Source organism: Pongo abelii, chromosome 6 (assembly GCF_028885655.2).
Source record: "Pongo abelii isolate AG06213 chromosome 6, NHGRI_mPonAbe1-v2.0_pri, whole genome shotgun sequence".
In the NCBI taxonomy this organism is placed as follows: domain Eukaryota; kingdom Metazoa; phylum Chordata; class Mammalia; order Primates; family Hominidae; genus Pongo; species Pongo abelii.
The window spans coordinates 137847757-137875524 of NC_071991.2; the positions used below are offsets into that span (position 1 = coordinate 137847757).

The 27768-nt window shown below is 45.7% G+C and overlaps 1 protein-coding gene across 3 annotated transcripts; it reads right to left on the reverse strand.

Moving 5' to 3' along the window:
• Positions 1–2008: 2008 nt before the first annotated feature.
• On the reverse strand, positions 2009–26669 carry MKRN1 (makorin ring finger protein 1). Of its 3 annotated transcripts, none has more exons than XM_024249649.3 (8): positions 26272–26669; positions 19023–19151; positions 7486–7715; positions 6760–6986; positions 4385–4599; positions 3520–3630; positions 2825–2963; positions 2009–2459 (listed from the first exon to the last, which is right to left on the reverse strand). In XM_024249649.3, the coding sequence occupies exons 1-8, from the start codon at positions 26454–26456 to the stop codon at positions 2247–2249; spliced, it is 1449 nt and encodes a 482-aa protein (XP_024105417.1). In that variant the 5' UTR covers positions 26457–26669; the 3' UTR covers positions 2009–2246. The 3 variants fall into 3 exon arrangements, with proteins under 3 accessions (XP_024105417.1, XP_024105418.1, XP_054415856.1); XM_024249650.3 differs by lacking the exon at positions 26272–26669 and adding an exon at positions 25697–25717; XM_054559881.1 differs by lacking the exon at positions 26272–26669 and adding an exon at positions 25476–25494.
• Positions 26670–27768: the final 1099 nt, after the last annotated feature.

Sequence of the window (27768 nt, forward strand, 5' to 3'; positions counted from 1 at the left end):
ACGCCCGGCTAATCTTTCGTATTTTTAGTAGAGACGGGGTTTCACCGTGTTAGCCAAGATGGTCTCGATCTCCTGACCTCGTGATCCGCCCACCTCGGCTTCCCAAAGTGCTGGGATTACAGGCGTGAGCCACCGTGCCCGGCCCCAATAGCACAAATTCTTTATTTTTTTTCACTCTATTGCCCAGGCTGGAGTGCAATGGCGTGATCTCAGCTCACTGCAACTTCCGCCTCCCAGGTTCAAGTGATTTTCCTGCCTCTGTAATCCCTAAGTGCTGGGATGACAGGCGTGAGCCACCGCACCCAGCCATAAATTCTTAATATAAATACTAAAATCGAGGAGCAGTTATTTTTACAAGTAAGTGTGGAAAAAAGGTCACCTGAAGGTCTTCCATGGGAGTGGCAGAACGGTTCTTACTCACTAAAAATTCACAAAATAATTATGCAGAACAATAAGCTTTCAAATTACAATCATGTCATGACCTTTCCCCGTTATCTAAGGGCATGAAGCAAGTTCAACCACAAGTGCGTGGCAGCAGAAAACTGCTAGTGCCTTTTGCTCATCAGGCGGCCCAGCGTTAGTCTTGAACATTTTCAAGTATAGAATTGTTTGATGACCCCGGCTAGTTAAGGTTTCCCTTTCTCTCTCACACACATTTCTCAAAGTACCCATCCTCACGAATATCTGACAAGGCACCGATCGAAGAGTCAGTGAAAGAAAAACATCATTATTCTTTGACATCGGCACATTTCAAAACAGCTCATTACACAAAACAGCCAACTTTTTTTTTTAATTGTTTTATTTGGGAAAAGTGCTTCTTACAAAAGGGCAGCTGCAAAATACAGAGACCTCTGCAACAATTATTTGTTTTTTCTTAAAGTGAAAGAATGGGTGGGATCCAAGGAATCAAAGCAGTAGATGGACAAACCAGGAGCATCCCCGAGTTATTTTCAGGAAACAGAGCAACAAAACACAAAGGTAAAATTTCCAATCAAGGAATTCTTCCAACAACTTAACTTTAGCTAGTCTCAGGGATTCCCAAGCCCTCCCCTTTGGTGGAAAAGTATGACTTATCACTGCAAACCCATTACTCCACTACAATAAACACCTTAGAACAGAGTTTTGAATCACATCTGTCTACCTGAAAGCTCAGGGGTGGAATGAGGCAAATACCCACAAAAACAAACACAAAAACCCGACAACAAAATGCCTCAAATGAGGACAAAGGTTTCTCAGAAAGTGCCTGTACTGGAAAGGCTAGATCGTAAAACATTAAATACAACTGTGTATCCAAGACCCAGTTTGTGTTAATATATGGGATAACCAGGTAGTTTTAACCTCTATGGCTAACCCCATTTCTCTATTTATATAGACAGAGCTAGCACTGCTATATTGACAACTACCAATATACTGCTTTGCCCTTTAAGATCTATCTGCCACACAAGGCTTAAACCACTAAACCAGGTTTTTCTAAGGCTAAGAATACTGCATCTATGCAGGGATGAGAAGCTTATCACACACCCACACTCACACACACCATGTCAGCCCTTGGGAGTCAACTTCCAACTCTGCATTGATGTTATGCCTCTGTATATTTTATATGTATTCTTTCTCAATTTTCCTATCATGCGAAACAGTAAAAATCTCAACACATTCACACCTGATTCTGGTTACCCAGTAGTATTATTTGTGTGCAATTAAACAAGAGACCAAAACCACAGAACAAGTGCACGTGGTAGGGATTACAGGGTAGGGAACAGATATAAAATCACAGATGTGCAGATTTCACCAGAAACCTCAAGGATCCACATCCCATGTCTGAGGCAGAGGGCTATTGGCCAGCTTAGGTCCCTTCACCCATCACTCCTATTCTTGGACCCCAAAGCAGGGCCACTGCTTTTACTTTTGAACCTGGGGTCCTCAAAATGAGTGTGTGAAAAGTCCATAAACGCAATCTGGTTGAAAACAGATGACGCAACACACCTACACTAACTGTCTGACAGTTAAATTCGTGTTACAAAAAACTAACTTTAAGATTTATTTTTGTAACTTTTTTCAACAGGGAAAACAACACACTCCTCAGGGAAAGGTGAGGGGTTGAGAAGACAGGCCCTGGGTAAAAATTCTTAAGACAGCACCTGGAGTTGAGAGGCCTGCCTAGGAGAGAACACAGGCACTGCCACACCACCACAGGGGACAGCTGCTGTCTGGGGTCAGCAGACCAGTTCACACACCACGCAAGGTTGCTATAGATCCAAGTCATAAAAATCTTCCAGCTCATCATGAAACAAGTCCCACTCATCTTCAGAGTCTGTTAGTTCGTCGTCCCCACCTGCAGCCAAAAGCATAAGCAACATCTCGCCCAGCTCAAAGGTGACAACCTCTTCTTCATCGTTGTCAAAGGGGTTGCTGTTCTCTCTTTCCTCAATGAGTTCCCAGAAGTGGTTCCTTCGTTGGGCCTGTAAAAAACAAGGCCATGATAGGGATGGCACTGTCGAGCAGTATCTTCTATGCTGTTGTTTATAAGGCAAAACGTCCAGCACACCAGAGGGCATGACGAACCAGACTTCTTAGTTAGGGTTTCCATTTACCACTTCCTCCCCTCTGGTTACTTGATGGAAATCGTTTAGGCTAGAGCTTTAACACACATTTTTTTTTCCTTTCCTATCCCTCCCAGTTTTCTGAGGTTTGTTTCCTCCTTTAATACTCTACACTTTCGCTCCCAGACCTGAGCGTTAACCTTCTCCTTCCCCTACCCCAATATGTGCAGGACTCAACTGATACCTTGGCATTTCCCCTCCTTTAAAAAAACAGTGAGAGTTACCCGGTATCTGCTTGATGTTCCCACTTTCTGTCTCTGTGGCTCCTCTCTACGGCCATCAGGGTACGCATGCTTGTAAAAACAGTTCCCTCCAAATGGGCAGCTCCCACGTCCTTCATCAAAATACCTGCACGCCTTGTTGCTGGAAAGGAAAATATCGCAACCCTTATTCACAGTGGATTTCAGGTCTGTATTTGACTATCATCCGGGGTTTCGTTAAACAGGTAGGGATAGAACCAGTATGTCAGCTTACAGCCCTCCCCAAGATGTGTTCTTATAAACATGTGTGTGCCAATGCAAGAAATACCAACCAGAAACCGGTAACTCTGTTCAAGTCTATGCTGGTTAATAGCTCTAGTACAAGCAGATGCCAGAGAGAGCAAATCTTCTAGAAAGCCAACACACGAGAACATAGGACAGCTATGACATGGATTCAGAATAAGGTAGAACCCCACTCGTGGGGCCGTACTTGTCAACAGTAGAGACCTCTTTATAACACAGTCCCTTGGTGCAGACCCCAAGGACTGTGTTATAGCAAGATATATACTGGGTGTTATCAGGGTGACAAAATAAACTGTCCTGGGAAGTCAAAGAAGGGTAGGAAGGAGGTAGGAGTGTATAATGCAGCACCATTCTTTTCAAAGTCAACCCAAGCTTTGTTGGGCTCTTCGCTTGAGAAAAGGCTGCAGTGCTCATACCTCATTGCCTCCTTGTATTTCAGAATGAGTTTCTGCTTCTCTTCTTTCTCCTCCACCCAGTACTCACTTGGAATGACAAAGTTAGATGTGATCCGGCATTCTGGGCAGGACCTGGGAAACAATGAACAGGCTGCAATGCAAATTCCCCTTTTACAGGCCCACTCTTCAAGGACACACTCTGGTGTGTCGCCTCCAGACTTAAAGACTTAACTGAAAGGCACATGGGCATTTCCTGAAAGGGTTTCACATACTGTCGCACAACTGACCATTTCTTTCAAGCAAGACAACCTCCTTTATAAATCCAACTCAAGGGCTAGCCAGTTCTTTTTTTTTGTTGTTTTTGAAAAATATAACTTAGGTAAAAAACAAAAGCAAAAAAAGACATTTCACACAGACTCCTTTTTCTTTCGTTTAAATAAATTTATTTCTTGTAGCTTTGCTCTGTTTAGATTATGTGGTTTTTGTTCAGTTATGAGAACAATCTTTAAAGGATGGTGGATTATTGGCTAGCTTAATGAATGGAATAGGAAAGTGGAAATGTAAAACGTCAGGAAACATACATTCAGAGCTAGATCAGTTTGTTCACTGAGCCTAAACTGGCTAATAATCCATTAAACACAATCTCCTCAGAAAAAGCACGAAGATTCTAACTGATACACAGGGTTTCCTCATTCAAATAAAAGTAGATAGACCAACTAACCTAGAAGCTAGCTGAAATACAAAGAAGAAATCCCCATTAGAATATCCCAGTTTCAAGATAAAATGCATGCATTTAAATGCGGTCCATCTGGTTGAAAGTTGGCACAAGTTACTAAATTCTTCCCCAAAAGAGAAAGCACAAATGAAGACTGGGGAGGAGTCTCACTTTATGATCTTGCTCTCAAATTGCTTAGCACTCCTCCACTTGCGAATGCACTTGAGACAGTAGGTGTGGTTGCAGTTGGAGAGGATCCCGAAGCGGCGCTCACTGGGGTTGGCTTTCTCATAGACCACCTCCATGCAGATCCCACACACCATGTCCTTGCTGCGCTGCACGGCAAATGAGAGCTCCATGTCCTTCTCATGGGCCTCAATGCACGACTAGAGAAGGTGGAGAGAGAACAAGTGGAATCGAGTCATTGAATCCTGAAAAACTTGAGCAACAGTTAATGATTCACAGTCAAAGAATCAAATAGTCAACTGAAAAAACAATGCTCCCAAGCTGACACGAAAATTAGCTTTGCTGACAAGTAAACACAGGTGCGGTGTTTTTTGTTTGTTTGTTTGTTTTGTGGTGGTACTTAACAATACTAGAAAATCAAACTATGAGGACTCAACTTCGGGAACTGAAAAATTACCCAATTTTCTCTGCCCCAAACCTGGAGCTCAACTACATTAAAGACAGTTTTCCATACTGTTTGTTATTTCTGGTTTCTACATGAGGTTAAGACCCTAGTTAAAACCTGTCAGAAAATAAGGGTGACAGGCACGTAACTCTCTTATGCCTTTAAAGAAAAACATCTTCATCGAGATTTTTCAACTACGCAGCTTGACAGATTGATGCACACTTAGGTTAGGTTAGATTAGCCCACTTTGGGGCTATTATAAATAATGGTGCCAAGAACATTCATGTACCAATTTTTGTGTGGACATCATATTTTAACTTATAAAAAACATGATTATAGGAAACATAAAAATGCAGAAAACTCCCAGCACTTTGGAAGGCCAAGGCTGGGTGGATCACATGAGGCCTGGAGTTCGAGACCAGCCTGGTCAACATGGCGAAACCCCATCTCTACTAAAAATACAAAAATGAGCCAGGCGTGGTGGTGCATGCCTGTAGTCCCAGCTATTCGGTAGGCTGAGGCAGAATGGCTTGAACCAGGGAGGCAGAGGCTGCAGTGAGCCGAGACTGCGCTGCTACACTCCAGCCTGGGTGACAAAGCAAGACTCTGCCTCAAAAAAAAAAAATAAAAATAAAAAAAATAACACTGCAGAAAAGCAATGTCATCCATAATCTCACATCATCACTAAACATGTCTTTTCCTAAACCTTTAAAAGAAAAAACATATATTCAGAGGTAGGTTCTACTATCTCAATATATAGATATAACGTATAGAGATTTATCCTGCCTAAAATCACAAAAGTACGCTGAAGATAGGGATCAAATTATGTCTGCCTTATAACATGCCTCACCCCCTACAATCACATTTAAAAAGATGGAAATTTAAAAGAGATGGAAATGATTAGAAGCAAACTTTGCTCCAATAAAGTTAAAGTTTATAATACAATGTCTTCTGGAACCTACCCTGGCTCCCATACATTGCTGCTGGAAATGTAAAATCCTGCAGCCACTGTGGAAAAGTATGGCAGTTCATCAAAACGTAAAGCATAGAGCTCCTATGTAACCCAGCAATTCCACTCCTAGGTAACTGAAAACATATCTTCACAGAAAAACCTATATATACAAATGTTCCTAGCAGCCTTATTCATAATAGCCAAAAACTGAAAATGATCTAAGTGTCCATCAACTCATGAATGGAAAAACAAATGTGGTCTAGCCAACAAAGACAGTAATTCAGCCATCAAAACTAAGAACTGCTACACACAACCACACAGAGAACCTTGAAAGCACTATGTTAAGTGAAAGAAGCCAGTCACAAAGGACCACATTACAGGATTCCATTTACATGAAATGTCCACAATAGGCCAATTCAGAGACAAAGCAGATTCGTTATTGCCAGGAGCTGGAGGAAGGGTGGAATAAAGAGTGACTGCTAATGGGTGTATGATGATCAAAGTATCCTAAAATTAGTAAAATGGTAATGGTTGCACATCTCTGTAAATATACTAAAAACCAATGAAATGTGCATTTTCAAAAGATTAAATATATTCAATGTGAATCTTAGAAACATTATTTTTAAAAGAAGAAAAAAATGTTAGAAGTCCATAGTCTGAGGTTCTGGAAGTATGACTTCTTTCTTTCTTTTGCCTCAACCTCCTGGGCTCCAGCGATCCTCTTGCCTCAGCCTAACAAGTAGCTGGGACTACAGACACATGCCTCCATGCCCAGTTAATTTTGTTCACTGGAAATATGACTTCTTCATAAAGCATCCAAGAAGCCCAAGAAAGGAAAACTTCCCTACTCACTGATAACCATTCAATTCATCAAATGTTTCTCTGAAATAAACCCACAATGCTGTGAAAGGGCAAATAGTGATTCTCACATCTAATAAAACACACATCTCCCTAAAGACTTACTTTGATATGCTGTGATCTCTGGGCAGCATCCATCGGATGCAGGACCTGCAGCCCACACATGTCACAAGAATCCCCGTGGAGATACACACAGTTCTCCCCGTATCGGCACTCTCCCACTGCAGCATAGGGGCACAGCTGCTTCTTTGTCTCCACGGCGGTTTGCTCTTTCTCTGATTCTTCCTTGGTCACTGAGCCCTGCGGGGGTGCTTCAGTGCAGGAAGGCGCAGCTGAAAATGTGTAAGAGGGTGGTAAAGGTCCAAATGGATAAGGCATGAACTATAAGAGAACTGAGAATCTAACTGCAAAAAATGAAAATAAAACTGCAATGAAATACCAAAACAGTCTACTGAACTAATTTCTTCACTTGAAAGAAAGGAATTTTTTTACCGCTGGTATTTCCAAGATTAGACTTGTAAAAAAAAACAAAAAAACAAAAAAACAAAAACATTGCTTCTTTATCTATGCCTTGGGTAACTGAAATTTAATTTCAAAAAGTACTCATTAAAGACAGGATTCAGTTTTTCAAAACATTCTGAATTCATTTCACTGGGATTCAAAGTTTCCTTCACTCTATCTGTAAATCTTAGGTAATCCAAATTAAAGTACTGTACTAAGATTAAACTAAAAAAGGAATAGAAGCAGAAAGGGGAAAGTTGTCAAAACTAAGCAAATGGATGAACTGCTATCCAGCCCTCTAACTCTTATTTTCTTCTTCAGAATACTTACTACGGCCACAGTAGGGTTGCCCAGGAACAAACTCAATAGCATTCACCCAGTCCTCTGAACCTGCTCCTACAGTTGCAAAGTTTGAATTTCTTGACTCAGCTTCGCCTGTATTCATTTCAACAAGTGGTCCAACTATCGATGACAGACTTGAGGAAGCAGCAAGGGATGACTTTGTAGTTAGCTCTGTAACACTTGCTTCTTCCTGTTTCAATGGCTTGCTATGTTCATATCTAAGAAAAAATTCAAAAGTAAGCAGTCGGCCAGGCGTGATGGCTCACGCCTATAATCCCAGCGGTTTGGGAAGCCGAGGTGGGTGGATCATCAGAGAGGTTGGGAGTTCAAGACCAGCCTGGCCAACGTGGTGAAACCCCGTCTCTACTAAAAATGCAAAAATTAGCTGGGCATGGTGGCGCACCTGTAATCCCAACTACTCGGGAGGCTGAGGTAGGAGAATCACTTGAACCTAGGAGACAGAGGTTGTGGTGAGCCGAGATCATGCCACTGTACTCTAGCCTGGGCGACGGAGTGAGACTCCGTCTCAAAAAACAAACAAAAACAAAAACAAAAAAAGTAAGTACTCACTGCCTAACTTCATATATACCTTTTTCTTTTTTTTTTTTTTTTTTGAGATGGAGTCTTGCTCTGTCGTCCAGGCTGGAGTGCAATGGCGTGATCTCAGCTCACTGCAAACTCTGCCTCCTGGGTTCATGTGATTCTCCTGCCTCAGCCTCCCAAGTAGCTGGGACTACAGGGGCCAGCCACCAAGGCTGGCTAATTTTTGTATCTTTAGTGGAGATGCCGTTTGGCCAGGCTGATCTCGAACTCCTGACCTCAGATGAGCCACCCATCTCGGCCTCCCAATGTGCTGGGGTTACAGGTGTGAGCCACCATGTCTGGCCATATATTCCTAATACATTCCTTGGATTCTCTTTGAGCATCAACGTGCCTATATTTGTGAGTGCAGAGAGAAGCCTATGATTCTGCATGTTTAGTTATACCATGTGTGACTGCTGGTCCAGAGACCATACTTTCGAGTAGCAAGGTAATAGACTGGGGGTCACCAAAGTTTAAAGCATCAAATACACGAATATTTTAGGCTTTGTAGGTCATACAATCAACATCACAACTACAACTATTCAACTCTGAAACTGCAGTGCAAAAGCAGGTGTAGGTACTATTTAAATGAATGCATAACTGTGCCAATCACACTTGATTTATGACAACAGCCTTTGGCCAGATTTGGCCTGTAGGCCCATACCCCTGGCTATATACCACTTATTACTTCAAATTCCACTCTAATTAGGAGTTTCAGATAGTTGACAGTCTATAGTTCCCATGGTAACTCTGCCAGAAACCCTGCAGGCAAAACTGACTGATTTCAAAGCAAGGCTGACACAAAGTCAACAAGCAGACATGTGGAACGTTTTACCAACACATCAAATAAAATGCTGTCACTATTAAAAGGTAGAGACAATATTTATACAATACACAATATGTACATTCTTTTTCTAAATCCATCCATTCACTATTTCCCCTTCCAAATTATCCCCCTATGCATTCTCTCCTTTTCATCTGTAAACATTAACCACCACTATCTCCAAATACATGGGGAAAACACATCTATTTCCTTCAAGAACCATCTTTCTGGCCTGGTGTGGTGGCTCACACCTGTCATCCCAACACTTTGGAAGTCCAAGGAGGCCAGATCACTTAAGGCCAGGAGTGTAAGACCAGCCTGGCGAAACCTGGTCTCTACTAAAAATAAAAAATTATCCGGGCATGGTGGTGCACACCTGTAATACCAGCTACTCAGGAGAGGCTGAGGCATGACAATTGTTTAAACATGGGAGGTGGAGGTTGCAGTGAGCCAAGATCAGGCCACTGCATTACAGCCTGGGCAACAGAGTGAGACTCTGTCTCAAAAAACAAAAAAAAAAGCAAAGCAAAGCAAGCAGCATCTTTCTGCCTGAGAAAATTCTCACAGTTCTTGCTGGGCGTGGTGGCTGAGGCCTGTAATCCCAGCACTTTGGGAGGCCGAGGCTGGTGGATCACCTGAGGTCGGGAGTTCGAGACCAGCCTGACCAACATGGAGAAACCCCATCTCTACAAAAAATACAAAATTAGCCAGGCATGGTGGCGCATGCTTGTAATCCCAGCTACTCCGGGAGGCTGAGGCAGGAGAATCACTTGAATCCGGGAGGCGGAGGTTGCAGCGAGCCAAGATGGTGCCATTGCACTCCAGCCTGGGCAACAAGAGCAAAACTCCATCTCCAAAGAAAAGAAAAGAAAATTATCACAATTCTTTTAGCATTTTACACTAAGAAACTGACTGATTTTCAGAGACTCACTCTATCTCCTAGGCTGGAGTGCAGTAGTGTGACCTCAGCTCACTGCAGCCTCGACCTCCTGGGCTCAAGCAATCCCTCAAGCCTCCTGAGTAGCTGGGATGACAGGTGTATGCCACAATGCTTGGCTAACTTTATTTTTTTGTAGAGACAAGGTTTCCCTATGTTGTCCAGGCTGGTCTCCAACTCCTGGGCTCAAGTAAGCCTCCTGCCTTAGCCTCCCAAAGTGATAGGCATGAGCCACCGTGCCTGGCACACTGAGTTTTATTCAGACGCTATGTATTAATTATGTATGTAGTAAATGTAACCATGCTATATAATTTATAGTTTGTTATCAAGTGGTTCTTATAATGAAACATTACTAACCTTGGGTCATCTGTGTTACAGGTGCCTATGTTTATACCCAAAAATAAAGTAAAATCTAACTAAAGGCTCTACTCCAGCTTATGGCAAACATTTTACTGAGCTGGTCTTTAATCATTGTATTATTACCTCAAACATTCATATTCTAGCACTCTGGGAGGCTGGGGTGGGTGGATTGCCTGAGCTCAGGGGTTAGAGACAAGCCTGGGCAACATGGCAAAACTCCATCTCTACTAAAAATTAAAAAATTGGGCAGGGCGCAGTGGCTCACACCTGTAATCCCAGCACTTTGGGAGGTCGAGGCGGGTGAATCACGAGGTCAGGAGATCGAGACCATCCTGGCTAACACGGTGAAACCCCGTCTCTACTAAAAAATACAAAAAAATTAGCCGGGTGTGGTGGTGTGCGCCTGTAATCCCACCTACTTGGGAGGCTGAGGCACAAGAATCACTTGAACCCGGGAGGCGGATGTTGCAGTGAGCCAAGAACGCACCACTGCACTCCACTCTAGGTGACAGAGCTAGACTCCATCTCAGAACCAATAAAGGCTATGCGCGGTGGCTCATGCCTGTAATCCCAGCACTCTGGGAGGCCAAGGCGGGTGGATCACTTGAGGTCAGGAGTTCAAAACCAGCCTGGCCAACATGGTGAAACCGCATCTCCAAAGAAATTCATATTCCTCCTCTTAAGCCTTAGGTAAACTACCTCACCTTGCAGCAAAAGTAAGCTGAGTAGCCTGCTATCATCTACAAAAACCCAATGCATTGTTCTGTAGAGTGGAATCCTATAAGCTGAAGGATAAGGGGAAGAAACTATCATGAATATGCTCTTTCACTTTCACTCATGAACTGTGGGGAAGTATTCTATCATTTTAGAGATGACCTCACTGTCCTACTAAGTGATGGTTCTAGGTCTAATGGGACTCTAAAGCTGCTCTATACAGTACAGCCAACCACTGCCCACATCTAGCTCTCCAGACTTAAATAAAATTTTAAAGTCAGTTCTTCAGTCCTTCCTCTAGCTATATATGCAAGTGTTCAAAAGCTACATGGAGCTAGAAGCTACTGTTAGAAAGCAACATAAAGAACATTTCCAGTACTGCACGAAGTTCTATTGGATGGCAGTATTCTGAAATGTTAGAGCAGCAAGTATCCTTAGAAATCCAGCCTAAAGCTTTACTTTTCATTTTATCTTTGTTTTGTTTTTTGAGACAGTCTCACCCTGTCACCTGGCTAGAGTGCAGTGGTGCGATCTCAGCTCACCGGCTTCAAGTGATTCTCCTGCCTCAGCCTCCCAAGTAGCTGGGATTGCAGGTGCGGCACCACCAAGCCCAGCTGATTTTTGTATTTTTAGTAGAGACGGGGTTTCAGCATGTTGGCCAGGCTAGTCTTTGAACTCCTAACCTCAAGCAATTCACTGGCCTCAGCCTCCCAAAGTGTTGGGATTACAGGCGTGAGCCACCGCGCCCAGGCCCAAAGCCTTACATTTCAGATTAAGTAACTCCCTTGGAGCCAAGCTTCATGGCTCCAGCCTATAATCCCAGCTAGTTGGGAGGCTGAGGTGGGAGGATTACTTGAGCCCAGGAATTTGAGGCTACAGTGAGCCATGATCACACCACTGCACTCCAGCCTGGATGACAGAGCAAGACTATCCTGTCCCTTAAAAAACAAAACAAGCCAGGCACAGTGGCTCACACCTGTAATCCCAGCACTTTGGGAGGCCGAGGCGGGCGATCACCTGAGGTCAGGAGTTCGAGACCAGCCTGATCAACATGGAGAAACCCCGTGTCTACTAAAAATGCGAAAAAACTAGCCGGGCATGGTGGTGCATGCCTGTAATCTCAGCTACTCGGGAGGCTGAGGCAGGAGAATCGCTTGAACCTGGAAGGCGGAGGTTGCAGTGAGCCAAGATTGCGCCATTGCACTCTGGCCTGGGCAACAAGAGTGAAACTCAGTCTCAAAAAAACAAACAAACAAACAAACAAAAACTCCCTGGTTTAAAAGATAATTTTAAAAAAAATTAGTTATTTTTACACGCTTTATATCTTTTGTTTTCTTTGAGACAGGGTCTCACTGTCTCCCAGACTGGAGTGCAGTGGCACAATCACAATTCACTGCACCCTTAACCTCCCTGGGCTCAGGTGATCTTCCCACCTCAGCCTCCCCAGTAGCTGGGACTACAGGTACACACCACCACACCCAGCTAATTTTTATTTTGTAGGTACGTGGTTTTGCCATGTTGCCTAAGTTAGTCTCCCGGGCTCAAGCGATCTGCCCCGCCCAGCCTAGTACAAATGTCTAAGGAAGTTTAATCAATTTTTCTGTCTCTGTAAGAGAAGACAACCCTTTCCCTGGTTGGTTTACAACTCCCACCCCATTGCTTCTGTGGCCTTTAGTATTTTAAAGTATCGGATTCTTCAGTTGGTCCAAAAGTCAAAACTCCAAACAAGAAGTCAACCAAGCCAGGCCAGGCACGATAGTTCACACCTGTAACCCCCAGCACTTAGGGAGGCCAAGGCAGGCGGATTACTTGAGGGCAGGAGTTCGAGACCAGCCTGGCCAACATAGTGAAACCCCGTCTCTACTAAAAATGCAAAATTTAGCCAGACGTGGTGGCACATGCCTGCAATCCCACCTACTCGGGAGGCTGAGGTGGGAGGTGGAGGTTGTGACATTGCACCACTGCACTCTAGTCTGGGCGACAGAGCACGACTCCGTCTAAAAAAAAAGAAAGAAGTCAACCAAGCCAATATTGCCCCTTTCTCCAGAGGGTGTCCAGAAACAAAGACTAATGGCATTTTGAGAAAATACTAGATATCTATTACATATCTATTAGCTATCTATTAGAACTATTATCTATTAGATATCTATTAGAACTAGAGTTCTAATGGCATTTTGGGAAAATACTAGATATCTGCAATATGCAAAACAGTCCTGAGCAACAAAGAACTGGCCTCACTAAACAACAGCACCACCATTACGAAACATTGATGCAAAAAATCCTCTCAACTGTTGGGGCTGTGATGCTATCCTTCATTATCAATGATCTACTCCCTCTGTGAAGAGGGATCCCAACACTAAGAGTAAGAGGTAGGTGGCCGGGCATGGTGGCTCATGCCTGTAATCCCAGCCCTTTGGGAGGCCGAGGTGGGAGGATCATGAGGTCAGAAGATCGAGACCATCCTGGCCAACACGGTGAAACCCCGTCTTTACTAAAATACAAAAAAATTAGCTGGGCGTGGTGGTGCGCGCCTGTCATCCCAGCTACTCAGGAGGCTGAGGCACCGGAATCGCTTGAACCCAGGAGGTGGACGTTGCAGTGAGCCGAGATCATGCCACTGCACTCCAGCCTGGTGACAGAGCGAGACTCCACCTCAAAAAAAAAAAAAAAAAAGTGTAAGAAGTAGGTTGAAGTTCCTAGATTAAAAACAAGCAGTCATAGAGCAAGCCTCTCTTTAAGATTCCTTCTTTAGCTAGTCCACAATCAACCTTTTAATAATCACCTATATCAGCCTGTACTCAACAATTATCACCAAACTTTCAAGTAGACTACTATAGTTTCTCTACTTCCTTTCACTTTATGCTAAGAGATCTAAACCCAGATCAATTCTGGCTCATCCTCTAAAGAGTTCTAGAAAAGAGGCAGCTACATCCTTATTAAAAAGAAAATTAAGAGGCCAGGCCCAGTAGGCTCACACCTATAGGATCACACCCAGTAGGATCCCAGCATATTGGGAGGCAAAGGTGGGAGCATCAGTTGAGGCTGGGAGTTTGAGACCAACCTGGGTGAGACAGGGAGACCCTGTCTCTACAAACAAAATAAAAACTTAGCCAGAGGTGGTGGTTGCAGAGAGGCGTGTTCACACCACTGCACTCTAACCTGGGCAAGACCAGATCTCAAAACAAAGAAAGAAACAAACAAAAAACCAATTAAGGTTACTTTCAACTTTTTTTTTTTTTTTTTTTTTTTGAGACAGAGTTTCGCTCTTGCTGCCCAGGCTGGACTGCAATGGCACGATCTTGGCTCACTGCAACATCCACCTCCCGGGTTCAAGTGATTCTCCTGCCTCAGCTTCCGGAGTAGCTGGGATTACAGGCATGCGCCACCATGCTTGGGTAATTTTGTATTTCTGGTAGAGACGGGGTTTTCCACAAGTCAGGCTGGTCTCAAACTTCCGACCTCAGGTGATCCTCCTGTCTCAGCCTCCCAAAGTGCTGGGATTACAGGCATGAGCCACCATGCCCAGCCGTCCCCTCCCCCACTTTCTTTTAAGACGAAGTCTCACTCTTTGCCCAGGCTGGAGTGCAGTGGCACGATCAAGGTTCACTGCAAACTCCACCTTCCTGGGTTCAAGTGATTCTCCCACCTCAGCCTCCCAAGTAGCTGGGATTACTGACACGTGCCACCATGCCCAGCTAATTTTTGTATTTTCAGTAGAGACGGGGTTTAACCATGTTGGCCAGGCTGGTCTTGAAATCCTGACCTCAAGTGATCTGCCCGCCTCTGCCTCCCAAAGTGCGGGGATGACAGGTGTGAGCCACCATGCCCAGTCCCTTTCAACTTTGAGCCATTTGCATCTGCCTCAACGTCAGAGGCTCATCAAAATAGGGAACCTACCTAACTTCCTCTAGTCTCAAACTATTTGGGGCGGGCAGAGTTGCCTGAAAAATAAGCTAGTTAATACGCAGAGCCCAGGCAGGGGGCCGTGGCTCACGCCTGTAATCCCAGCACTCTGGGACGCTGAGGCGGGCGGATCACCTGAGGCCAGGAGTTCAAGACCAGCCTGACCAACATGGAGAAAACCCGCCTCTACTAAAAATACAAAATTAGCCTGGCGTGGTGGCACATGCCTATAATCCCAGCTACTTGGGAGGCTGAGGCAGGAGAATCGCTTGAACCCGGGAGGTGGAGGTTGCGGTGAGCTGAGATCATGCCATTGCACTCCAGCCTGGGCAACAAGAGCGAAACTGTCTCAACAAAAAAAAAAAAAAAAAAAAAAAAGCAGAGGCTTAGCACAGATTTCTTCAATTTAATCTTCATTTTTTTCATTCACTCCATCTACACGATCCATTCAGATGAGCACTTCTTCTGAAATAAGGACCAACTGCTAATTATCTATAGCTTTCTGATTCTATCTCACAGTCTATTCTCATCCCTCTGCTTGGGAGATTGGATTCTTCACTCTCATCAATATTCAACTCCTCCTGCCCCAGTCACAGTTGGCAGTAACTCTCAAAAGACTAGAACCCAGTTCAAGGAACACAACTCCCTTACAATTAGCCTCAATACCTGCAGAGACTATACCACTACAAAGATTTGTCCATTCATCACTGTAGCATGAAGTTCTCACGACTTTTTCTGCCTTTTATATTAGGACTGCAAAAGACATGCCTGGCGGAGAGGCCAGGTGCGGTGGCTCACGCCTGTTAATCCCAGCACTTTGGGAGGCTGAGGCGGGTGGATCACCTGAGGTCAGGAGTTTGAGACCAGCCTGGCCAACATGGTGAAACCCCATCTCTACTAAAAATGCAAAAATTAGCTGGGCGTGGTGGCACATGCCTGTAATCCTAACTACTTGGGAGGTTGAGGCAGGACAATTGCTTGAACCAGGGAGTTGGAGGTTGCAGTGAGTTGAGATCATGCCACAGCACTCCAGCCTGGCGACAGACTGAGACTCTGTCTCACCAAAAAAAAAAAAAAGACACGTCTGGTGGAGAGTTTGAGAATAATGTCATTGTGTCATTTTCCCCCTTTTTCAGCAATACTGCAATGACAAATTAGCAGAGAGCAAAATGAATAACAACATAGTTTCCATGAGATCAACTTCTGAACTTCTACACAGTCATTTGAAAAAGATCTTCTTTCCCCCCATCCTTACTGGACTCTCTAATAAACAGATGTGGGATGACTTAACATTAATATCCCACCCCATCAATAATGTCAGGTTCTGAACTCTATTTGAACCCAGTAGCTCACACTACATTTTCTGATAATGACATTAAAATTGACTATGAGGCCAGGCACAGTGGCTGATGCCCTTTGGGAGGCCGAGGTGGGCAGATCATGGGCTCAGAAGATCGAGACCACCCTGGCTAACACAGTGAAACCCCGTCTATACTAAAAATACAAAAAATTAGCAGGGCGAGGTGGCGGGCGCCTGTAGTCCCAGCTACTCAGGAGGCTGAGGCAAGAGAATAGCGTGAACCTGGGAGGCGGAGCTTGCAGTGAGCTGAGATCGCACCACTGCACTCCAGCCTGGGTGACAGTGAGACTCCCTCTCAAAAAAAAAAAAAAAAAAAAATTGACTATGACACTGTCAAAAGTCTTACCGAGGGTAGTGGTTTAAAGTACATCCAAAAGCCCAATCCTCTCCCTTTGCGTGTGGGCTGGACTTAGTAACTTAGTCCAGAATCAGTGGAAATAACAGTACATGACTTCTGACACTAGGTCATAAAAGGCATTGTGGCTTTTCCTTGCCTCCTCTGTTAAATTGTTTGCTCTGGGGAAAGCTAGCTGCCAAGCTGCAAGGACACTAAAGCATCCCTATGAAAAGGCCCATGTGGGCCAGGCGGGGTGGCTCATGCCTGTAATCCCAGCACTTTGGGAGGCAAAGGCAGGTGGACTGCCTGAGCTCAGGAGTTTGAGACCAGCCTGGCCAACATGGTGAAACCCCATCTCTACTAAAAATACAAAAGTTAGTGGGGTGTAGGCCGGGCGCAGTGGCTCATGCCTATAATCCCAGCACTTTGGGAGGCTGGTGTGGGCTGGTCAGGAGATCGAGACCATCCTTTCAACAAGGTGAAACCCCATCTCCACTAAAAATACAAAAATTAGCTGGGCGTGGCGGTGCATGCCTGTAATCCCAGCTACTCAGGAGGCTGAGGCAGGAGAATCGCTTGAACCTGGGAGGCGGAGGCTGCAGTGAGCTGAGGCTGCGCGCCACTCAACTCCAGCCTGGCAATAGAGCTAGGCTCTGTCTCAAAAAAAAAAAAAAAAAAATTAGCCCGGTGTGGTGGTGCATGCTTGTAATCCTAGCTACTCTGGAGGCCGAGGCAGGAGAATCTCTTGAACGCAGGAGGCAGAGGTTGCAGTGAGCTGAGATCATGCCATTGCACTCCAGCCTGGGTGACGAGCAAAACTCCGTCTCGGAAAAAAAAAAAAAAAAAAAAAAAAGAAAAGGCCACGTGGTCAGAAACTAAAGTCTCCTGCCAACAGTCATGAGAGTAAGACCTCTTAAAAACAATACTGGGCCAGGAACCATGGCTCACGGCTGTAATTCTAGCACTTTGGGAAGCCGAACCACGTGGATCACCTGAGGTCAGGAGTTCGAGACCAGCCTGGCCAATATGGTGAAACTCCGTCTCTACTAAAAATACAAAAATTAGCTAGGCGTGGTGGCGGGCACCTGTAATCCCAGCTATTCCGGAAGACGAGGCAGGAGAATCACTTGAACTCAGGAGGCAGAGGTTGCAGTGAGCTGAAATCGCGCCATTGCACTCCAGCCTGGGCGACAAGAGCAAGACTCTATCTTAAACAAAACAAACAAAAAAACCCAAACAAACAAACAAAAAACAATCCTGGCTGGGCACTGTGGCTCACACCTGTAATCCCAGCACTTTGGGAGGCCGAGATGGGCAGATCACTTGAGGTCAGGAGTTCGAGACTAGCCTGGCCAACATGATGAAACCCTGTCTCTACCAAAAAATATAAAAAATTAGCCAGGCATAGTGGCACGCAGATGTAATCTCATCTACTCAGGAAACTGAGGCAGGAGAATTGCTTGAATCTGGGAGGCAGAGGTTGCAGTGAGCTGAGATCTTGCCACTGCACTCCAGCCTGGGTGACAGAGGGACGAGATTCCATCTCACACACAAAAAAAAAATCCTGGAGTCCCCATCAAGTCTTCAGATGACTTGCTAAAATTTTGACTGCCATCTCATAAGAGTCTCTGAGCTAGAACCATCCAGCTAAGGCACTCACAGAAGCCGGAACCCCAGAAACTGAGATAATAAATGTTCACTGTTTCAACCTACTAAATTTGGGGATGAGCCAGGTTCTGTGGCTCATGCCTGTAATCCCAACACTTTTCGGAGGCCAAGGCAGGAAAATTGCTTGAACCCAGTAATCTGAGACCAGCCTATGCAACATATTAAGACCCCCATCTCTACAAAAAACTAAATAAATGAGGTGGTGCATCCCTGTGGTCCCAGCTACTTGGGAGGCTGAGGTGAGAGGATCATTTCAGCCTGGTAAGTTGAGGCTACAGTGAGAAGTGACCACACCACTGCACTCCAGCCTGGGCAACACAGTAAGACCCTGTCTCAAAAAAATAAATAAATAATAAATTTGAGGGTTACTTGTTTAACATCCATAGATAACACACCTAGTCATTTCTGAACTAGGAAGATAGAAAAGCCCTACCCAATTTTTTTTTAAGGTGGAGTCTCGCTCTGTTGCCCAGGCTGGAGTGCAGTGGCAGGCTCTTGGCTCAGTGCAACCTCCACCTCCCGGGTTCACGCTATTCTCCTGCTTCAGCCTCCGAAGTAGCTGGGATTACAGATGCACACCACCATGCCCAGCTAATTTTTCTGTATTTTGTAGACATGAGGTCTCACTAGGTTACCCAGGCTGGTCTCAAACTTCCAAGCTCAAGCAATCCTCCTACCTCAGCCTCCCAAAGTGCTGGGATTATAGGCATGAGCCACTGCCCAGCCAAGAGTCATTTTCGAAGTATTATTTTTAATCAGTGACATATAAAGCTATCAGAAGTATGTCTTTTACATTTTTCCTCCAACCCACCCCTGAACAAATTTATAAACAAATTCTTACCTGCAGCGGTCTCCATAAATACAGTACCCTCGCTGAAAATACTTGCACACTACACTATACGGACTGTCAGAGAGGTCATGCGAGTAGCGACAGTTGTCTCCTTCCTTACAAACCCCATGCATAAAATACCTGTGAGACAAAGGACCACAAAACTAGATTAAAACCAATCCTTGAAAATATTAAAACCAATTAGTATTCATGACTAATGTATTCAACCAGCAAATGCATAAACATACGAAATAAACACAAAGAAAGGGCCGGGCACGGTGGCTCATGCCTGTAATCCCAGTATCTTTGGGAGGTTGAGGTGAGTGGCTCATCTGAGGTCAGGGGTTCGAGACCAGAGGTTCAAGACCAGCCTGGGCAACATGGTGAAACCCCGTGTCTACTAAAAATACAAAAATTGGCTGGTGTGGTGGCACACGTGTTAATCCCAGCTACTCGGGAGGCTGAGGCAGGAGAATTGCTTACACCTGGGAGGCTGAGGTTTCAGTGAGCCGAGATCGCGCCATTGGACTCCAGCCTGGGAGACAGAGCAAGACTCCATTTAAAAAAAAAAAAAAAAAGAAGGTGATAAGAAAACAGGAGTAAAGCAAGTGTATTAGTCCGTTTTTGCATTGTAGCTGGGACTACAGGCGCCGCCACCATGCCCAGCTTATTTTTTGTATTTTTAGTAGAGATGGGGCTTCACCATGTTAGCCAGGATGGTCTCCATCTCCTGACCTTGTGATCCACCCACCTCGGCCTCCCAAGGTGCTGAGATTACAAGCGTGAGCCACTGCGCCTGGCCCTTGTTTTTGCATTGTTACAACGAACTATTTTGACACTCCAGCCTCGGTGATGGGAGTACGACTACAACTCTGTCTCAAAAAAATATAATAATAATAATAAGCCTTAGATTATGAAAACAGTGTAACTTACATACCAAAAAGAAAAAAAAGGGCCGGGCGTGGTGGCTCACGCCTGTAATCCCAGCACTTTGGGAGGCCCGAGGCGGATGGATCACAAGGTCAGGAGATCAAAACCATCCTGGCTAATATTGTGAAACCCCATCTCTATTAAAAGTACAAAAAATTAGCCTGGCGTGGTGGCAGGCACCTGTAATCCCAACTACTCAGGAGGCTGAGGCAGGGGAATTGCTTGAACCCTGGAGGCAGGGATTGCAGTGAGCCGAGATCGCACCACTGAGCCACTGCACTCCAGCCTGGACGACAGAGAGACTCCATCTCAAAAAAAAAAAAAAAAAGAAGAAAAAGAAAAAGAAAAAAAGAGATAGTCTACGTCAAAGAATTTCTCCTCCAAACAAAAACCAATGAATATAAGTATATGTCTTGTTTTTAAATGATACCACCAAAAAAAAAAAAAAAAAAAAAAATCATCCAGATTCACCTTAATGTCACTACCCAAGTTGAGTTTGCCTTCGGTGAAAACTTGGGCCATATATTATTTCTAAAGTTCCTTCTACTGTGCAGAATCTGTCTCCATGAGACACTGTGCAGTAATAAAGACAAAATTTACTAGAATCCCCCTACTGGTGTGCCTCTTAGAAACCTAATAGTGGCTCCCAACATAGAGAACAAGAAACTGCCAAGTTACCCTGTAAGGGTAACAAGAGAACCAAACAGAACCCTCAGAGTATCTTCTAGGCATCTTAACAACCTCTTTAGGAATTTCTATAAATTATAGAATAGATAAGGCATTTAATCAATTCATCTGCAGTGACATTTCTTACTTTGATATTTAACTCTTAATGAGTATAGTGTTTAACAAACTAGATTATAAATTCCTGATGGGTAAAGACTGGTTTATTTCCCTTTTTATCTCCAACTATCTGTGCACATAATATATACTTGTTAGAAAGAGGTAGAAGGCCGGGTGCGGTGGCTTACACCTGTAATCCCAGCACTTTGGGAGGCCAAGGTGGGTGGATCACCTGAGGTTGGGAGTTCGAGACCAGCCTGACCAACATGGTGAAAGCCGTACCTACTAAAAATACAAAATTAGCCGACTGTGGTGGTACATGCCTGTAATCCCAGCTACTCCAGAGGCTGAGAAAGGAAAATCGCTGGAACCCAGGAGACAGCGATTGCACCGAGTCAAGATTGTATCACTGCACTCTAGCCCAGGCAACAACAGCGAAACTCCGTCTCAAAAAAAAAGAAAGAAAGAAAGAATAAAAGGCCGCAGGGTGGGCCCGGTGGTTCACACCTACAATCCCAGCACTTTGGGAGGCGGAGGCAGGTGGATCATCTGAGGTCAGGTGTTCAAAACCAGCCTGGCCAACATGGTGAAACCCCCTATCTACTAAAAATAAAAAAATTAGGCCGGGCGCAGTGGCTCACGCCTATAATCCCAGCACTTTGGGAGGCTGAGGCAGGTGGATCACGAGGTTAGGAGATCGAGATCATCCTGGCTAACACGGCGAAACCCTGCCTCTACTAAAAATACAAAAAAACAAAACAAAACAAAAAATTGGCCAGGCATAGTGGCACACACCTGTAGTCCCAGCTACTCGGGAGGCTGAGGCAGAATTGCTTGAACTCGCAGTGGGTGGGGGGGCCCAGAGGTTGCAGTGAACCAGGATCACGCCACTGAGACGCTGTCTCAAAAAAAAATAAAATAAAAGGCTGTAGAAGACAGCTAGACGTGATGGTTAATCATGGTACCGATAGCAAATTAATTTTTCTTTCCCAGTTGCATAACCTTTTTAATACCATCTAAATATGTATTACTTATTTCCTCTCACAACCACTATGTAAGTTTCCAAGTAATAAACTTCACTATGGACATCACAGCACTCAGATAAAGGATTTCTAGAAGGATTTCCTTCTTTTTTTTTTTTTTTGAGATGAAGTCTCACTCTGTCACCCAGGCTGGAGTGCAGTGGCGCTATCTTGGCTCACTGCAACCTCTGCCTCCTGGGATCAAGCGATTCTCCCACCTCAGCCTCCAGAGTGGCTGGGATTACAGGTGCCCGCCACCACGCCCAGCTAATTTTTGTATTTTTAGTAGAGAAGGGGGTTTCGTCATGTTGGCCAGGCTGGTCTCGAACTCCTGACCTCAAGCGATCCACCTGCCTTGGCTTCCCGAAGTGCTAGAATTATAGGCGTGAGCCACCACACCCAGCTGATTTTTAAGTTACGTTAACCACATTTTTAAAAACTTTTGAGGCCAGGTATGGGAGCTCATGCCTGTAATCCCAGGACTTTGGGAGGTAGGTGGATCACCTGAGGTCAGGAGTTCAAGACCAGCCTGGGCAACATGGTGAAACCCCATCTCTACTAAACATACAAATAATTAGCCAGGTGTGATGGCACGCGCCTGTAATCCCAGCTCCTTGGGAGGCTGAGGCATCAGAATTGCTTGAACCCAGGAGGCAGAGGTTGTAGTGAGCCGAGATCGTGCCATTGCACTCTAGCTTGGGCGACATAGAGAGACTCTGTCTCAAAAAAAAAAAAAACAAAAAAAAAAAACAAAAACACACACAACTTTCAAGGCCAAGCATGGTGGCTCACACCTGTAATCCCAGCACTTTAGGAGGCTGAGGCAGGAGAAACACTTGAGCTTAGGAGTTCAAGACCAGCCTAGGCAACATGAATGAAACCCTGTCTCTACCAAAAATGCAAAAAAAAATTAGCCTGGGGTGGTGGCACGTGTCTGTAATTCCAGCTACTGGGGAGGTTCAAGCAGGAGGATTGCTTGAGCCTGGGAGGTGGAGGCTGCAATGAGCCAAGACGCTGCCACTGCATTCCAGCCTAGGGTACACAGCGAGACCCTATCTCAAAAAATAAAAATAAATACAAATAAAAATCAAGAAAAGAGTTTTTTTAAAAATCAAAAATTAAGTGCTTGTTTTTTGTGTATTATTTCAACTACCAGAACACTTTCTACCATTATAGAAGCACTCTAATAAAGAGGAGTCTAAATTCAAATTACAACTTCTCTTTAAGTATTAACTGTTCTAACCTCACACACTCAAGGTAACTCAAGGTAGCAGATGCAATGAGCATTTCTGTTTCTTAGTATTCCTCTAATAAAAGATATGAAAAACAGCCTGGTGGTGGCAGCATAACACAATTTCTGAGGAAAGGTATTCTTCGGTTTTACTTAAGTGGTAGAAATAAAACACAATGAAAACCCCAGGAGAAACATTAGAAAAAATGTAACCAGTAAGAAAATACAGGTGATTCCGAGCAATTAAAAACATTCTAGTCAAAACTTCTTACTACGTGAAGAAAATAGCTTTAGTCAAATTCCTAGACACAGGAGTGATGTGCTATAGGGAGAAATCAGCACAAACACTAAAACACACCTCTACCTGATTCTTTAGGGGATGTTTACCTAGCAAACATATTGAAAATGTTTATTTATAATACAGTATATACATCTGCACTCTCTTGAACACCTAATATTGTGTCTCCCATTGCTGGCGTGCAATGTTTACTTACTGAATGATTGAATAAGGTAGTTCCAGAAAAATATAGATGTGGCCAGGCGTAATCCCACCTACTCAGGAGGCTGAGGCAGGAGAATCGCTTGAACCCGGGAGGCGGAGGTTGCAGTGAGCTGAGATCTCACCACTGCACTCCAGCCTGGGCGACAGAGCGACACTCTAACTCAAAAAAAAAAGGAAGATACACATGTGTTCTGTTACTTTGGTAATTTACAAGTTTTTTTTTTTTAAATGAAAGCAGAGGAATCTTAACAGTTTCTGTTAAAGTGAGTAATTCTAGGTATATGACTTTATCAACATCACTCAAGCATTTACTGAGTATCTGCTCTATGTCAGGAACTGAGGAAGGAAAGCCCTGCAGATAAAATAGGGCCCTACTCTTCTCAGAGAGCTCAAAGTGTATGATAAAGATCACAGACCGGGTGCGGTGGCTCACGCCTCTAATCCCAGCACTTTGGGAGGCCGAGGCCGAGGCCGGCAGATCACCTGAGGTCGGGGGTTCAAGACCAGCCTGACCAACATGGAGAAAGCCCGTCTCTACTAAAAATACAAAATTAGCCAGGTGAGCATGGTGGTGCATGCCTGTAATCTCAGCTACTAAGGCATCTGTAATGCCAGAGACTGAGGCAGGAGAATCAATTAAACCTGGGAGGCGGGGGTTGTGGTGAGTAGAGATCACACCATTGCACTCCAACCTGGGAAACGAGGGAAACTCTGTCTCAAAAAAAAAAAAAAAAAAAAAAAAAAAGATGATAGTTAACATTCCTCTATCTAAAGGAGAAAATAGTTTTAAGTAAGAGATCATGTTGGTACCTAGAACGACCGAAAACAATGTCAAACACTAAAACCCCAGACCTATCAAGGAATCTGCACAACAACAAAAAACTGTCTCAAGCAAAAGCTATACAAAAAAAACCCCAAAACTAGTATATCTAAGCTCTTTCTTGTCTTTCTTTTTTTTTTTCTTCTGACAGAGTTTCACTTTCGCCCAGGCTGGAGTGAAGTGGTGTGATATCGGCTCACCGCAACCTCTGCCTCCTGGGTTCAAGCAACTCCCTGCCTCTGCCTCCTGAGTAGCTGAGATTACAGGCGCCTGCCACCACGCCCGGCTAATGTTTTTTGTATTTTTAGTAGAGAGGGAGTTTCGCCATCTTGGCCAGGCTGGTCTTGAGCTCCTGACCTCGTGATCCACCTGCCTTGGCCTCCCAAAGTGCTGGGATTACAGGTGTGAGCCACCGTGCCCGGCCTAATTTTTGTATTCTTAGTAGAGACAGGGTTTCACCATGTTGGCCGGGCTGGTCTCGAACTCCTGACCTCAGGCGATCCGCCAGCCTCAGCCTCCCAAAATGCTGAGATTACAGGCGTGAGCCACCACGCCGGCCTAGCCACCCCGACAGGCCGGTTTCAATTTTTAAAAGATGTAACTAGCACATATAGATCAACTGTAGCATTGTAAAAGGGAAACAGATATTCAAATAATTTGCTCCATGAGTAGAAACTTTAAAATCATTCCTGGCAATATTCCAGTTTTACAATCCACCGATGAATAAGACAAGTGACCTGAAATTGCGTTTATGCTTTCTACATCCCATTATGTAAAATAACTAAGCTTATCCTTCACACCTTAAATGTATCATATCAAAGGCTGAGAGACCTTCGAAGGTCGCCAGGATAAATGTATCACATCAAAGACTGAAAAGGTTTCAAATTTCACCCTTAATACTACAAGTTCTAATTAGGAATCATTTTTACATACTTGCATATAAATTATACCACCCAGGTGAAAACCGGCATTTCAGTTGATTTATTCAACTGATAGAAAAAGAAAAGCTTACAGTCGCTACTGATCACTATTTAAAAACCGGAATATAAAAAACGTACAATTAAATGCCCTCTTCTGCGTAGAGCTAGGTAGTTTTTTACAAACATACACATCCACACAACCGCCATCCCTTAATTTTTCTAATATTTTCGTCTCGTATATCAAACCAAAACCAAACCTCTCTCTCTTCCGGGAGCGAAGAGCCCTTTCACTCCCTTCGGAAGATGCGTAAATTTCAAAAGAGGAACACAGAGCTGGGGGAGGGTAATAATCTGCAGCTCAAAAAAACCGCGGGTGGAGAAGACGACCCCGGCCCCTGAACGCCTGCTTCTAAGACAAAGCTCAGCACCGCCAACCTCGACAAACATACAAAGACGAAATACAAAAGCTTCTTCTCACAGTTGGGCGGAGGATGGGGGGCGGAGGGACGGAGGGACGTGAAAAGACGTTACAAACGGATGGCACGGAGAGAGGAGAGGGCTGGGAGCCAGGCAAGCTCGCTGGGGCCCTCGGCGGGGTGTCTAGGCCCGGAAAGGATCGCCGGGAGACCGGCCTGAAGTGACCATCTTCCCGAGCCCCGGGAGCCGGAGGCAGCGGCGGGGGCATCCTTCCAGCGGCAGGGGAGGAGCCAGCCCACCTCTCCCCGATGCGCTCGCAGCCAGCTCAGGCAGCGCTCAGGGAAGGGTAAGCGGCGGTGCAGCCCCGCGGCTCCGCAGCAATCGCGCAGCGCCAGGCCTCCGCGGACAGCGCTGAGGGCTCCGCGGCCCAGCGGGGGTTGACGCAGTAACTGGGGGAACGCGGCGGCGGCGGCGGCGGCAGCGGCAGCGGGGGCCGCGAGGGCTGCAGGTCGACAACGCCGGTCCCCGCCCTCCGGCGCCTCTAGCCGCAGGCCGGCCGCCCTCCTCCCTCCCGCGCCGCAGGCTTGACCCGCGGCCCCCTCCCCGCGCCCGGCGCTCCGCCGTGCAACGTCCTACCTGCAGGTGACCTGTTTAGTCCAGCCGCCGCCGCTGCCGTCGCTGCCGCCGCCCCCTCCGCCCGCCCCCAGGGACGGGGCGGTGACTGTGGGGATCGGGGTGGGGGAGGCTGCTGCCGCCGCCGCCGCTGCCGCTCCTGCTCCTGATGTTGTGGCTGTTGTTCCGGGAGCTGCAGCCTCCGCCATTACTGTTTATCCCACACAGCAAAGGCCCCGGAACTTCCGGGATCACATAGTTCCGGTCCGGCTGCGGAGAGAGGACGGCGAGGCCAGGCAAGGGGAGGGGAAGGACACTGAGGCACCCCCTCGGTCCCCGCCTGCTACGCGTCGCGTATCTGAGCGCTCTCGCCACTTCAACTGCGGGCCCAGAGCGTGCGCGCCCGCGGCCCGCCCACGGCGCCGCTGATTGGTGGAGGGGACGTCTCCTCGGGAAAGGGGCGGGGCTAACGGGGGTCTGTACAGGTGTGTCCTGGGCTCGAAACCCCGGCGACGAAAGTTCACAGTTAGCGGCTTTCTTCCTAGCAGAAGCTGATATAGTGGAGCTGGGGCTGGGGACTAGGGACTTGCAGTCGGAAGACCTGGGTTTGAATCTGCACTTTCCCATTTCTCTAGTAATATTTGAGCTAGGTACTTGTTCTATCTGAGCCTCCGTTTCAACTTCTCTAGAATAAGGATGACAGCAGACCCACCTATGGTTGCTGTGAGGATTACATGATGTCCTTAGAAATCACTGAGCTTAGTGCCTGGTACATGGTAAACACTTAAAGGTTATCTCATTCCTGGTATCAGAGATGTGATCTTGGCCAAGTATTTTGGCTGAGCAATGCTCTAGAGAGCTGGTCCCCTTATCTCCCGGCTTCCCTTTCTAAGCTATGCGTGTCTTCCAGCAAATTATCCTACCTCTTGGTGCTCCTGCTTTCTCCTCTGTAAAAACGACAATAATAATAATAATAGGCCAGGCGCGGTGGCTCACGCCTGTAATCCCAGCACTTTGGGAGGCTGAGGTGGGCGGATCACCTGAGGTCATGAGTTCGAGATCAGCCTGGCCAACGTGGTGAAACCCCTTCTTTACTAAAATACAAAAATTAGCCGGGTGTAGTGGCTAGTCCCAGTTACTCAGGAGGCTGAGGCAGGAGAATTCCTTGAACCCGGGAGGCGGAGGTTGCAGTGAGCCGAGATCGCGCCACTGCACTCCAGCTTGGGCGACAGAGTGAAACTCAATCTCAAAATAATAATAATAGTAATAGATAATAGTACCTACTCCAGAGATGGCTGTGAAAGTTAAATGAGAATCTGTTTAAAAACCTTTGCACTGACCGGGCGCAGTGGCTCACGCCTGTAATCTCAGCACTTTGGGAGGCCGAGGGGGGCGGATCACCAGGTCAGGAGATTGAGACCATCCTGGCTAACACGATGAAACCCCGTCTCTACTAAAAAATACAAAAAAATTAGCCGGGCGTGATGGCGGGCGCCTGTAGTGCCAGCTACTCCGAGGGTG

Bases quoted from the DNA above. Each gene is read 5' to 3' on its own strand.
- MKRN1 (XM_024249649.3), bottom strand. From the start codon at position 26,456: ATGGCGGAGGCTGCAGCTCCCGGAACAACAGCCACAACATCAGGAGCA. The intron at 7,716-19,022 runs GTAAGAATTTGT...ATTTTTTCTTAG, and splicing joins ATTTATGGAGACCGCTGCAG to ATATGAACATAGCAAGCCAT. The intron at 2,964-3,519 runs GTATGAGCACTG...TTTCCTTTCCAG, and splicing joins AAATACAAGGAGGCAATGAG to CAACAAGGCGTGCAGGTATT.